Source organism: Oncorhynchus kisutch, linkage group LG14 (assembly GCF_002021735.2).
Source record: "Oncorhynchus kisutch isolate 150728-3 linkage group LG14, Okis_V2, whole genome shotgun sequence".
NCBI classification, from domain to species: domain Eukaryota; kingdom Metazoa; phylum Chordata; class Actinopteri; order Salmoniformes; family Salmonidae; genus Oncorhynchus; species Oncorhynchus kisutch.
Window position 1 is genome coordinate 53,926,934 of NC_034187.2, and position 15,059 is coordinate 53,941,992.

Here is a 15,059-nt window from a genome sequence, read left to right on the forward strand (position 1 = left end):
ACGGTAAACGCGAGCGCGAGCTCGAGAAAGGGTTTGTACGTCATCATGACATCACGTCGAAGAATCCCCGCCCCTCGACACCAGTAGCGGAAGTTCTGTTGATATTCTTGGACAGCAATTGGTGAGTGTATGAATTTGTATTAACGGGCCGCGGTTTTACAATAATCATTTACCCCGTCCGTACCGAACCCACATGGGGCTTCGGTTACCACTGGGGTTCAAGGGCATGGGAAAACGATATATTCAAATACCTGGTCGAATTTAGGCCACATGTCAATCGAACCAAGCTCGAATGGCAGCGGAAGGCAGTGTACTGAGACGATACAGATTGCTGCTGTGTGGTTAGCTTTCTAAACTAGTCATTGTGAGGATTTATAGCCCGCTAAACGGGATTAAACTGGCAACTTGGATGTAGCTAACTAGCTTTTCCGTGTTTGAAACAATCTAGCTAGTGGCTTTGCACTAATCCTCTCCCGAATTCTCCCACCGGGTCGCTCAACGACTGGGTTAGTGAGCTAAGCTGCTTCTCAGCCCCATTGTTTCTTCATCCCCACCCCCTTCCTTTCCTTTAGCTAGCGAATGAACAAAATATCCGTAACCTGAATCGCAGGTTGTCTATGTATAGCCACACATGTCTACTTCAAATTATTGAAATAAAGTCATGTAAAAAGATAACTGACTTATGTTGCAAGTAGCCACACCAACTAGCTAGCCTGCATAACCAAGCTGGCTTTTAAAATTAGGGGGTGTAAATCATTAGTCCAAACAGTTCCGTTTTGCAACTACAGCTAGTTTTTCTATTGGAAAAATTCAGGTAGGTCCCTCCCTGTTCCGTTTAAGAACCGTTTTGCAACATAATCGTCGGAATGAATACACCCAGGTGTTGCTGGTGAAAGACTGCTATACTGACTGCCGCATATGACTTGATGCTTGCCAGGTGGATAGAATTTATGCACCGGGTTTACCTTACAGGGCCTTTATCCCAATAATTATTGCTCTTGACTACTGAGGAAATCGAGCCGTTAGCTGCTGTAAATGCAAGTGAATAAAGAGCCAAGGCGGGACATTTTCTTACGCCAACCACTGAACCAGTCAACGTTTAGTTTGTCCTAGACAGTTTAATGCAAGTCAGATGGGAACTCGTGATGGTGTAGCCGTGCATGGACGGCATTGTTTGTATCACAAGCAGAATCCTTGCACAGAGGGAGAGAGGGGTGACTGAAATCTGTGTATTTACACCCGATTAGCTATTTGTGGTCTTTCTGTTATCTCTGAAGGGACTGAGAATGTTTGCCTTGCAAACACAATTATAGTCTGCCTAACATTAAGTGGTGGTATAAAGTCAAAGGACTACATTGGCATGCTGGAACAAAGCCTCCTCTGTGTCATTGATGCTAGATGCTACTATCCAATTGCTTCAGAACAGGCCTATCAGAGAGCACATCTCTGGTTAATGCAATCTGGGGTCCTTGGAACGTCCCTACCGTAACCATAACTTATACCTAACCTTAACCATTTTAAATGTCAACTTCAATTTGGTATGGATGTCCCGAGGATTCTGGATAGCAATGGACCAAGTGCTGTAGGCCTACCTGCCTGGGGGAATCGTATAGTTTGGTCTATTAAAGCGTGCAATAGCTGACACGGTCGCAAGGAAATGAGGCAAAGGCACAATGAGCATGCGTGTCACTGCAGTTCAGAAAGTTATTGTGATGTGTGATGCACGGCCCTGTTCTTTCTCCCTATTGAGCCTGTCATTATCATTCCCCTGATTTGGCTCTTTTCTGTCTCTCCCTTTGCTTTCACTAACTGCCGGTCATTAGGTGGGTGGAATTGTAACTAACTCTGTGTATGATCTCCCTGAAGATTAAACCTCCTTACTTTTCCGTTTATTTTCTCCTCCCATTGTTTATTTCTCTCTTGCTCGCCTCATCTTTTTGTTGTCATATGTCACTCAACCTGACTTTGAGTGTATTAAAAGTTGACTTTGAAAACAATATGATCTAGCTAGCCGATATCCATTATCAGTGGATAGGCAGTGGCATCAGTCCTAGCCTATTGGCATCTTGGTTAATTACATAAATACAGTTAGGAGGAGTACATTTAGTTGAGTTTCAAAACTTGCTGACTGAAGAGATTCTTCTCAGTATTCAGCCTGTCTCTTTGGTTCAAAGCAGCCATAATCTGTGGGATGTTCAGTTCTTTTGTCATCATGTCTGTCCCTATGCTGAATAGCTGCGTTGCTAACCAGCCAACGTCATTGATATGCCCTTTCCCCCCCCGTCCTCTCTCTAGCACCCCTTACAGTGTATGTGTGGCAACAACATGTCTCTGCCGCTGCTTGCCGAGGCTGTGACGGTGTCTGGGACAGAGAAGGAGACCGCTGCGGTGAGAGACCACACCAACACCATACTGTAACTTATGACATCCATCAGCAAATTTGCCCACTTGTTGCAAAGTATCAAAGGAAGTGGAAGAGTTGCCTTGCTAAACCTAATTTGTAGTTCAGAGGCACTGTAAACTAGGGTTGGGACGATACTAGTATTGCAGTATTTTTTTTCCATTGCAAAAATTTTAAACAAGTCTTTAGTTCTGCTAAACCTGCTGTAGGTAAAATATTGGGTTCTTTGAATTGGAAAATAAATAAATGATGACAATGATGTTTTTCTAAAATTACAGTGCCTTGCGAAAGTATTCGGCCCCCTTGAACTTTGCGACCTTTTGCCACATTTCAGGCTTCAGACATAAAGATATAAAACTGTATTTTTTTGTGAAGAATCAACAACAAGTGGGACACAATCATGAAGTGGAATGACATTTATTGGATATTTCAAACTTTTTTAACAAATCAAAAACGGAAAAATTGGGCGTGCAAAATTATTCAGCCCCTTTACTTTCAGTGCAGCAAACTCTCTCCAGAAGTTCAGTGAGGATCTCTGAATGATCCAATGTTGACCTAAATGACTAATGATGATAAATACAATCCACCTGTGTGTAATCAAGTCTCCGTATAAATGCACCTGCACTGTGATAGTCTCAGAGGTCCGTTAAAAGCGCAGAGAGCATCATGAAGAACAAGGAACACACCAGGCAGGTCCGAGATACTGTTGTGAAGAAGTTTAAAGCCGGATTTGGATACAAAAAGATTTCCCAAGCTTTAAACATTCCAAGGAGCACTGTGCAAGCGATACTATTGAAATGGAAGGAGTATCAGACCACTGCAAATCTACCAAGACCTGGCCGTCCCTCTAAACTTTCAGCTCATACAAGGAGAAGACTGATCAGAGATGCAGCCAAGAGGCCCATGATCACTCTGGATGAACTGCAGAGATCTACAGCTGAGGTGGGAGACTCTGTCCATAGGACAACAATCAGTCGTATATTGCACAAATCTGGCCTTTATGGCAGAGTGGCAAGAAGAAAGCCATTTCTTAAAGATATCCATAAAAAGTGTTGTTTAAAGTTTTCCACAAGCCACCTGGGAGACACACCAAACAGGTGGAAGAAGGTGCTCTGGTCAGATGAAACCAAAATGTAACTTTTTGGCAACAATGCAAAACGTTATGTTTGGCGTAAAAGCAACACAGCTCATCACCCTGAATACACCATCCCCACTGTCAAACATGGTGGTAGCAGCATCATGGTTTGGGCCTGCTTTTCTTCAGCAGGGACAGGGAAGATGGTTAAAATTGATGGGAAGATGGATGGAGCCAAATACAGGACCATTCTGGAAGAAAACCTGATGGAGTCTGCAAAAGACCTGAGACTGGGATGGAGATTTGTCTTCCAACAAGACAATGATCCAAAACATAAAGCAAAATCTACAATGGAATGGTTCAAAAATAAACATATCCAGGTGTTAGAATGGCCAAGTCAAAGTCCAGACCTGAATCCAATCGAGAATCTGTGGAAAGAACTGAAAACTGCTGTTCACAAATGCTCTCCATCCAACCTCACTGAGCTCGAGCTGTTTTGCAAGGAGGAATGGGAAAAAATGTCAGTCTCTTGATGTGCAAAACTGAGAGACATACCCCAAGCGACATACAGCTGTAATCGCAGGAAAAGGTGGCGCTACAAAGTATTAACTTAAGGGGGCTGAATAATTTTGCACGCCCAATTTTTAAGTTTTTGATTTGTTAAAAAAAGTTTGAAATATCCAATAAATGTCATTCCACTTCATGATTGTGTCCCACTTGTTGTTGATTCTTCACAAAAAAATACAGTTATGTATTTGTTTGAAGCCTGAAATGTGGCAAAAGGTCGCAAAGTTCAAGGGGGCCGAATACTTTCGCAAGGCACTGTAGGACTTTTTCCGAAAGAAGTTAAATCTGCTTCGTATTTTGTTTACTTGCCAAGATACTGACAAGTATTTATTTGTTTTCCAATTCAACGAACACTATTTTACAAGTATCGTGATACTGGTATAGTCCCGGCCCTAGTTTACAGCAACAAGTATCGTGATACTGGTATCGTCCCGGCCCTAGTTTACAGCAACAAGTATCGTGATACTGGTATCGTCCCGGCCCTACTGTGAACCTACTGGGCAAAAAGTACTTAAATCAACATTTTATTCCATGTGATTTCAAAAAGAATAATCAATTTGGTGACGTTGAATCAATGTTGGAGATTGATTGGATTTGCAAAAAGTCCTCAACGTAAGGGAATTTAGTCCTTTTTTCACCCAACTTTTAACCCAAATCCAATGACATGGTTCTTTTTTGTTGTTGATTTCACATTGTACTTCCGGCGCCGACAGATGGCCGCCTCGCTTCGCGTTCCTAGGAAAATATGCAGTATTTTGTTTTGGGTTATTTCTTACATTGTTACCCCAGGAAATATTAGGTTTTATTACAAACAGGAGGAACTATTGGATATAAGAGCAATGTCAACTCACCAACATTACGACCAGGAATAAGACTTTTCCGAAGCGGATCCTCTGTTTGGTCCACCACCCCAGGAAAATGGATCGGATCCCAGCCGGCGACCCAAAACAATGGTGCCGCAGAAGGGGCAGACAGAGCGGTCTTCTGGTCAGGCTCCGTAGACGGGCACATACTCTCCAGAGTGTACTACTCTCCAATGTCCAGTCTCTTGACAACAAGGTAGATGAAATCCGAGCAAGGGTTGCCTTCCAGAGAGACATCAGAGATGGTAACATTCTCTGTTTCATGGAAACATGGATCACTCTGGATACGTTATCAGAGTCGGTACAGCCACCTGGCTTCTTCACGCATCGCGCCGACAGAAACAATCATCTCTCTGGTAAGAAGAAGGGCGGGGGTGTATGCCTTATGATTAACAAGATGTGGTGTGATCATAACAACATACAGGAACTCAAGTCCTTTTGTTCACCTGACCTAGAATTCCTTACAATTGTAGCTGGGGATTTTAACAAGGCTAATCTGAAAACAAGGCTCCCCAAATTTTATCAGCATATCGAATGCGCGACCCGGGCTGGCAACCCTGGATCATTGTTATTCTAACTTCCGCGACGCATATAAAGCCCTCTCCCGCCCACGTTTTGGTAAATCTGACCACAACTCCATTTTGTTGCTCCCAGCTTATAGACCGAAACTAAAACAGGAAGCGTCCATGCTCAGGTCTGTTCAACGCTGGTCCAACCAATCGGATTCCACGCTTCAAGATTGCTTCGATCACGTGCACTGGGATATGTTCCGTCTAGCGTCGGACAATAACATTGATGAATACGCTGATTCGGTGAGCGAGTTTATTAGCAAGTGCATCGGTGATGTTGTACCCACAGCATCTATTAAAACATTCCCCAACCAGAAACCGTGGATTGATGGCAGCATTCGCGCAAAACTGAAAGTGCGAACCACTGCCTTTAATCAGGGCAAGGTGACCGAATACAAACAGTGTAGCTATTTCCTCCGCAAGGCAATCAAACAAGCTAAGCGTCAGTATAGAGACAAAGTAGAGTCGCAATTCAACGGCTCAGACACGAGAGGTATGTGGCCGGGTCTACAGTCAATCACGGACTACAAAAGGAAAACCAGCCCCGTTGCGGACCACGATGTGTTGCTCCCAGACAAACTAAACTTCTTTGCTCGCTTTGAGGACAACACAGTGCCACTGACACGGCCCAAAACCTGCGGGCTCTCCTTCACTGCAGCCAACGTGAGTAAAACATTTAAACGTGTTAACCCTCGCAAGGCTGCTGGCCCAGACGGCATCCCTAGCCGCATCCTCAGAGCATGCGCAGACCAGCTGGCTGGTGTGTTTACAGACATATTCAATCAATCCTTATCCCAGTCTGCTGTTCCCACATGCTTCAAGAGGGCCACCATTGTTCCTGTTCCCAAGAAAGCGAAGGTAACTGAGCTAAATGACTATCGCCCCGTAGCACTCACTTCCGTCATCATGAAGTGCTTTGAGAGACAAATCAAGGACCATATCACCTCCACCCTACCTGACACCCTAGACCCACTCCAAATTGCTTACTGCCCCAATAGGTCCACAGATGACGCAATCACACTGCACACTGCCCTAACCCATCTGGACAAGAGGAATACCTATGTAAGAATGCTGTTCATCGACTACAGCTCAGCATTTAACACCATAGTACCCTCCAAACTCGTCATTAAGCTCGAGACCCTAGGTCTTGACACTGTCCTGTGCAACTGGGTCCTGGACTTCCTGACGGGCTGCCCCCAGGTGGTGAGGGTAGGTAACATCTCCACCCCGCTGATCCTCAACACTGGGGCCCCACAAGGGTGCGTTCTCAGCCCTCTCCTGTACTCCCTGTTCACCCATGACTGTGTGGCCATGCACGCCTCCAACTCAATCATCAAGTTTGCAGACAACACCACAGTGGTAGGCTTGATTACCAACAACGACGAGATGGCCTACAGGGTGGAGATGAGGGCCATCGGAGTGTGGTGTCAGGAAAATAACCTCACACTCAATGTCATTAAAACAAAGGAGATGATCGTGGACTTCAGGAAACAGCAGAGGGAGCAGCCCCCTATCCACATCGATGGGACAGTAGTGGAGAAAGTGTCAAGTTTTAAATTCCTCGGCGTACACATCACGGACAAACTGAAATGGTCCACCCACACAGACAGCGTGGTGAAGGGCGCCTCTTCAACCTGAGGAGGCTGAAGAAATTCGGCTTGTCACCAAAAGCACTCACAAGCTTCTACACATGCACAATCGAGAGCATCCTGTCAGGCTGTATCACCACCTTGTACGGCAACTGCTCCACCCACAACAGTAAGGCTCTCCAGAGGGTAGTGAAGTTTGCACAACGCACCACCGGGGGCAAACTACCTACCCTCCAGGACACCTACACCATCCGATGTCACAGGAAGGCCAAAAAGATCATCAAGGACCTCGCTATCATCCAGAAGGCGAGGTCAGTACAAATTAGAGGTCGACCGATTATGATTTTTCAACGCCGATACCGATTTATTGAGGACCAAAAAAGCCGATACCGATTAATCGGTCGAATTTTTATTTTATTTATTTATTTATTTTTAATATATATATATTTTTATATATATATATTTTTTTATATATATATTTTTTTTATATATATATATATATTTTTATATATATATTTTTATATATATTTTATTATTATTATTAATATATATTTTTTTATTATTATTATTATTATTATTTGTTTTAATTAAAAAATATTTTTTTTATTTTTAAATATTTTTTTTATTATTAATATATATATTTTTTTAAATGTTTTTATATAATTTAATTTTTTATTTGTAATAATGACAATTACAACAATACTGAATGAACACTTATTTTAACTTCATATAATACATCAATAAAATCAATTTAGTCTCCAGTAAATAATGAAACATGTTCAATTTGGTTTAAATAATGCAAAAACAAAGTGTTGGCGAAGAAAGTAAAAGTGCAATATGTGCTATGTAAGAAAGCTAATGTTTCAGCTCCTTGCACAGAACATGAGAACATATGAAAGCTCGTGGTCCTTTTTAACATGAGTCTTCAATATTCCCAGGTAAGAAGTTTTAGGTTGTAGTTATTATAGGACTATTTCCCTCTATACCATTTTGTATTTCATTAACCTTTGACTATTAGATGTTCTTATAGGCACTTTAGTATTGCCAGTGTAACAGTATAGCTTCCGTCCCTCTCCTCGCTCCTCCCTGGGCTCGAACCAGCAACACGACAACAGCCTCCATCGAAGCAGCGTTACCCATGCAGAGCAACTACTAGAAGGCTCAGAGCGAGTGATGTTTTAAACGCTATTAGCGTGCGCTAACTAGCTAGCCATTTCACTTCGGTTACACCAGCCTCACCTCGGGAGTTGATAGGCTTGAAGTCATAAACAGCGCAATGCTTGACGCACAATGAATAGCTTCTGGCAAAACGCACGAAAGTGCTGTTTGAATGAATGTTTAGGCGCCTGCTTCTGCCTACCACCGCTCAGTCAGATACTTGTATGCTCAGTCAGATTATATGCAACGCAGGACACGCAAGATAATATCTAGTAATATCATCAACCATGTGTAGTTAACTAGTGATTAGGATTGTTTTTTATAAGATATGTTTAATGGTAGCTAGCAACTTACCTTGGCTTACTGCATTCGCGTAACAGGCAGTCTCCTTGTGGAGTGCAACGAGAGCGAGGCAGGTCGTTATTGCGTTGGACTAGTTAACTGTAAGGTTGCCAGATTGGATCCCCTGAGCTGACAAGGTGAAAATGTGTCGTTCTGCCCCTGAACGAGGCAGTTAACCCACCGTTCCTAGGCCGTCATTGAAAATAAGAATGTGTTCTTAACTGACTTGCCTAATTATTCGGCCATTCCGATTAATCGGTCGACTTCTAGTACAGATGCATCAAAACGGGGGCCGAGAGACTGAAAAACAGCTTCTATCTCAAAGCCATCAGACTGTTAAACAGCCATCACTAACATTAAGTTGCTGCTGCCAACATACTGACTCAAATATCTAGCCACTTTAATAATGAAACATTTATTACATAAATGTATCACTAGCCACTTTAAACAATGCCACTTTATATAATGTTTACATACACTACTCATCTCATATGTATATTCTGTACTCTATACCATCTACTGCATCTTGCCTATGCCGTTCGGCATTCGCTCATTCATATATTTTTATGTACATATTCTTATTCATTCCTTTACACTTGTGTGTGTATAAGGTAGTTGTTGTGAAATTGTTAGGTTAGATTACTTGTTCGATAATACTGCATGGTCAGAACTAGAAGCACAAGCATTTCGCTACACTCGCATTAACATCTGCTAACCATGTGTATGTGACAAATAACATTTGATTTGACGTTAGTTAACAATTCAACCAAATGTAAATAACATAACGTTGAACTGCCGTCTGTGCCCTGTGGGAAATTATTTGGTATGGTTGCACAGCCCTATCAGAACTGTGCTATGTTAAAATATTGCAGCTTGAAGGCATAACAAACTGATTACACCAGTTATTTGGGTCTGTAAGCACTTGTAAGGTCAAAACCAACTCTATTGAATTCACTTGTGAATGCTCATATTTGATTTTGACAGAATTAAAATTCATAAAATAAAAAAAAGATATGTTATTTTTTTAAATGTTCTTACATTCTATCTGGCTTGCCAAATTCATTTTCTTTCTCTTATGCTGCCTCTGATTAAATAATATGATTTAGCGTTGGCAAGCAGTAATATCAACTGAGTAGGAATTTGCCCTTTGTTGTTGTTGGGCCTGATTCACTTGTACATGGTGTTCATATGCAATACAGTGCAGTAGCCATTGGTGTTCTTTGTGGTTCGTAATGCACCATTGACCATTTTACAATCTCCCCAAATCTACCACAGGTGATCTTCCTTCATGGTTTGGGTGACTCAGGGTGAGTTTTCTGTCTGAAGCCTGTTGCATGCTTCCCAGTCAACATTTTGCATATATTATAACAACATTTTGAGACGTTTTGGTGTTCGGCAGGTTTTTTCCCGGCTGTTCATGCACACGTTTTTTTTTGTTTTCTTGAGGCAAGTCGAAGTTCAGTAGCCGAAGTCTGCGCCCCTTTGTCAGTGATTGATCAACCGTACTACTCCTAGTAGGATTAGGTACTATGGACGGGATTCTTCAATTAAAGTGTTGCTTGTCATTCAACGACAGACGACTAGTTTTCATGCAAATGTTTTCGCTTGAGAAATACTGCACCAAACATCTTAGTTAGATGTAAAATTGCGCGACTAAGACATCCTCTGCAAAAATGTGAAAATCAAGATAATTTATTACAGTTAGATTAATTCAGACTATTTTGAGCAAGTGTGCACCTTCATATATACGGTCATGGTGTATACTAACTATGTTGTTGCTATGGCGTCTCAAGAGGGACAAACGGTAAAAATAGCTTATTTAAATAAATAAAACGGTAGTCTTTTAAGGGAGTATGAGAGGCACAGACATTCACTTTGCCTAGCCAAGTTCTGCTATGAGGAAACCAAACCTAGTATGCGGGCGCCTTTATACTCTGTATAAATCGTTCTGTCTTATAGCCTAATCTGTAAAGAGTACAACGTTCTCTCTCTGATTTGCTCTTTTTCTTCCTGTTGTCAGGCATGGCTGGGCAGATGCCATGACGGCTATCCAACTGCCACATGTAAAGTATATCTGCCCCCACGCGTAAGTCTGTATGATTATCTGTCATTTTCTGGCAAGTTTATTTCTCTGCTTTTAAGTGCCTCTGTCTCAATTTCCAGAGTAGGATGTAATAAGAGAGTTGAGTCTTATATTTGGTAGTGTCTCATCTCTGATCTTTCCATACAACCACTTTGTATGCCTCCACCCATGTGTACTTAAATTGACTCACTTGTTTGTCCGCAGGCCCAGAATCCCTGTCACTCTCAATATGAAGATGACCATGCCCTCATGGTGAGTCATATGTTTGCCCTGATCTGAAAAATATATCATTGGCCAATGGCTTGACTCTAACCTACACTTCAGTGGGAAAATATTTCCTTTTGGTAAGAGATTTGTTGAACAAGGATTTCCTTCAAAGACGGATTCACACACCAGGATACCAGGGGCACATAACATATACAGTGAGCTCCAAAAGTATTGGGGCAGTGACATATTTTTTGTTGTTTTGGCTCTGTACTCCAGCATTTTGGATTTGAAATAATACAATGATTGAGGTTAAAGTGCAGACTGTCAGCGTTAATCTCAGGGAATTTGAGCTTTTGGTCCCCTAAAATATACACAAAGTGCTGTAATTTCTAAGCGGTTCATCCGATATGGATGAAAAAACCCCACATTTAAAGCTGACAGTCTGCACTTTCACCTCATCGACATTGAATCATTTCAAATCCAAAGTGCTTGAGTACAGAGCCAAAACAACAAAACATTTCACTGTGCCAATACTTTTGGAGGTCACTGTATGAGATGCGTATTAAATCGACTGACCATGGATCTGTAGGTTTGACCTGATGGGTCTCAGCCCAGATTCTCCAGAGGACGAGGCTGGCATCAAGAGGGCAGCGGAGAACAGTAAGTCATTCAGTGTGACACCAGTACTAATATATATATATATATATATATATATATATAAAATAGCATTGTAGATGCATATAGGTATCATACCAAGCCCTATTCACATAACCATGTTAGCTAAATTATTATTAGACATTATCAGCCCCACTATGTACTGTAGATGGTCAATTTCCGTTTTCACTCTATTCCACAGTCAAGGCCATAATCGACCATGAGGCAAAGAATGGGATACCCGCCAATCGTGTGCTGCTTGGAGGGTTCTCTCAGGTAAGCGTCAATGTGAATTGCTATGGAGGTGTTGTGCAAATGAAGTCCTCTTTTTCGAGTTCCTGATTCTCTGTGATTTATTTTTTGTCAACATTGCTGTTTAAACTGTGTAAACCATGTGAACATCTCTATAGCTCTCAACCCATTCTACCTCTCTTTCCCTCTATTGTTCCATTTCTCCCAGGGTGGGGCTCTGTCCTTGTATACTGCTCTCACCTGTCAGCAGCAATTGGCGGGCGTGGTCGCTCTCAGTTGCTGGTTACCGCTTCACAAGAGTTTCCCACAGGTACAGCTACACAGCTTACTTGTTTGTATGGTACTCTCGGGGCCCCTGAACATTCCACAGAGCTGTTTCTTTTATTACTGGGCTGGATTCCAAACTGGAAAAGTTACTCTCTGTTTGTCTTGATGATTTTGCTGTGTAGGTATGAATGAACTGAATATGTGATTTGGTGTTAGAACCTGGTCTTGGTCTTCACTTTTTGCTTGTATTATTTGGATGTAATGGTCTGTTGTTCCCATTAGGCGGCGAGCGCCAGTGGGAACAGAGACATGCCCATACTGCAGTGTCATGGGGAGATGGACCCCATGATCCCAGTGCAGTTTGGGGCCATGACGTCCGAGAAGCTCAAGGTCATCGTCAACCCTCAGAAAATCACCTTCCGGACCTACCCGGGACTCATGCACAGCTCCTGTCCTCAGGTAAAGGGGGATTTTGGTTGTAACATGCATGAGTATCAATGTTCTATATGTGTTAATATTTCTCTATGAGTATCGGTGTGGAAGTATTCATGGTGTTCCGTTTCTTATAAGCCTCTTTATTTTGATCTTACAGGAGATGGCAGCAGTGAAGGAATTCATTGAGAAACAGTTGCCCCGAATCTGACCTCACCTCAACCCCACTGTGACCCTTAAACACTGACTTCTCACCTCTGACCTGCCATTCTCCCACTGGAAACAGCCATGAGCACTGCCCCCTCCCTCCCCATACATACACAGTAACACTTACTTTCACATATCATCATCATCATATACACACAATAAATTCCATAAAAATCCAACCAACGCACATTATACTGGACACACCATTTATAAACGCACATTTGTTAACACACTGAAGTGCACACACAAGTCTTACCTTTTTGAGCGAGAATCACACACTCGCACAGTACATTCCCCTGGGATTATTTTCTCTCTTATCCAACCCGCCATTGTCCCCTCTTTCTTTCTCTCACTCTCTCCTCCTTTCACAACCTCCACTCCTGTTTCCCTCCTATGCTGTGTGTGTCAGTGAGTCAGTGAAGCAGTTAGTGTGCAGGTGGCCCTGTTGCTAGATGCCACCCGGTGTCAGAGAGCCTGGCTCAGGTTCAGCAGCCTGTGGTTCTGGTCCTCAGGCCCCGAGGTCTGGTGCCGTCTGGAGTGACTCTGGTGCCGTCTGGAGTGACTGGTGCCGTCTGGAGTGACTCTGGTGCCACGCTGCTCTGCATGCTGTTCCCAACGGGTTCACGGCCACTGGTGGGGTTGTGGTCACACCCCAGCTACCCATGGGATGCCCCTGTTACTCCTGGGTGCCCCTACTTGTGCTGATTCAAATATCTGACATGATTATTAAAATAAATAAATAAAGGAAACCTATGGATCATTACTTTTGCCACCATCTTCTGTTCTTTGCCGCAATTTAGGGCTATTGATGATGTGGATAAAGTGTACATTTTATGATTGATTTTGTTTGACATGAATGGGAATGATAACAAAAATGAATTGGCAGGATTTCATAAAAATGTATTGACTGACAAAGATTAAAATGTTGAAATACATGCACCTTAAATGGCTTAGGGCTTTAAAAAATCCTAGAAATGAAAGCTAAACCTAGATTGGTCATGTCTCACACCAGATGGAACCAGACCAGGATGTAAAGTGTAGTAGACACAACTTGACTGCAGCTCTTCCTAGCTGTTCCCTCTCAGCATCTAGCATTTGACCAGTGAGCCAAGTTCCATTCCATTAGTGTCCAGCACAAATCAGTCTCGGCTCTCACGCTGACAGGTCATTTTTACTGTCGAACAAAACCATTTACTCATTTGACAACTTACTGGCACCCACTAGTAAAGTGTGAAAAGGTCAGAGTTAACTCTGAAAATGGTTATACACTGGGAAGGCTTTGATAGAAAGAAGCTGTTCCTTTTTAATTGAAGGGTGATTTTTAAAAAGCATTAATCTTGAACAACTTGTGGCTCTTGGGTGTATGACTTTTAACAGAGTTAGTGTGCTAAAATAAGATGTTCTGTCTTTTCCTTTTGTCAATGTTTTCTCTCTTTATGATGACCTATTCTGTGTTACTGAAACCTCATTTAAAATGGTGGACATTGGAGAATAAAAAAATCTGTATTGATTGTTCTGCTATTTAATGAATGTCTCTTACTCCCTAATTTGTCTCTTATGACATCTTTCCCCATGTCACCTTCCTTGACCCAACACATCTGTTGTTACTTTTCACTTGTACAAGTGGGCTACATTTTGTACTTTCTCTTTTATTTGTCTTCCATCCCTTTTTTTGCCTTCTAGTCCCATCCTATCACCTAATTCCATGTGGGAGAAGGTTGGATAAAGTGTCTCATATGTTCTCCTGAGTTGTACTTTGTCTTTGTTTGAAGTTTTACGGTTGTGACTCATTTTGATCTGTCATTTTGTCTCAGTGTGTTTGGTCACTTTGTCATCTCATCTTTGTGTCTGTTAATTTGACTGGCTAAAACATGTTGAGCGACTGTTTGTCCCTCAGGTTATTTTATTTTTCCAAGACACCTGTATGTGTGGAATAAATGATTCAAATAACAACAGTGCATTTGAGTTGAGTGTTTTTGTGGAATGGTTATGGTAGTAATATTCTGGTCTGTGAACTGTGCATCACATCGTTCAAGAAATTGGGGACATCCAAAGCGTGCATGTGTACGTCTCTTGTGCAGACTTCTGCAGTGCAGACCATAGAGAATGATAGAGGCCTCTAGTGGCCCAAAGGGCCATTGAGGGCTTCCACCCCTTTTAAAGTAGCCAATTGGTTGGGACTTCCTATGGGTTGCAGCCTCAATGGCCGCTGCCCATGCTATCACAGACGCTATAATGGCACCGATATAAAGTTGAGTCCTCTAGTTCTATGTTGCAGACTAAGACATGTATGTATTTGGGAAGTTAAGTGGTAGTTACCACGCTAAATGAACAGGACAAGCCATATAACATCAATGTTTCAGGGATTGAAATGATCGAGTCTGTTTGAAAGG

The 15,059-nt window shown here is 42.3% G+C and overlaps 1 protein-coding gene across 2 annotated transcripts; it reads left to right on the forward strand.

Annotated features, from left to right (window-relative positions):
- Nucleotides 1-14,624, forward strand: LOC109903675 (acyl-protein thioesterase 2-like). Of its 2 annotated transcripts, none has more exons than XM_031789311.1 (10): nt 1-121; nt 2,296-2,388; nt 9,840-9,871; nt 10,585-10,650; nt 10,852-10,899; nt 11,444-11,514; nt 11,711-11,784; nt 11,969-12,070; nt 12,310-12,486; nt 12,620-14,624. In XM_031789311.1, the coding sequence occupies exons 2-10, from the start codon at nt 2,311-2,313 to the stop codon at nt 12,668-12,670; spliced, it is 699 nt and encodes a 232-aa protein (XP_031645171.1). In that variant the 5' UTR covers nt 1-121; nt 2,296-2,310; the 3' UTR covers nt 12,671-14,624. The 2 variants fall into 2 exon arrangements, with proteins under 2 accessions (XP_031645171.1, XP_031645172.1); XM_031789312.1 differs by having other exon boundaries at nt 121-506.
- The last annotated feature ends 435 nt before the right edge of the window (nt 14,625-15,059 follow it).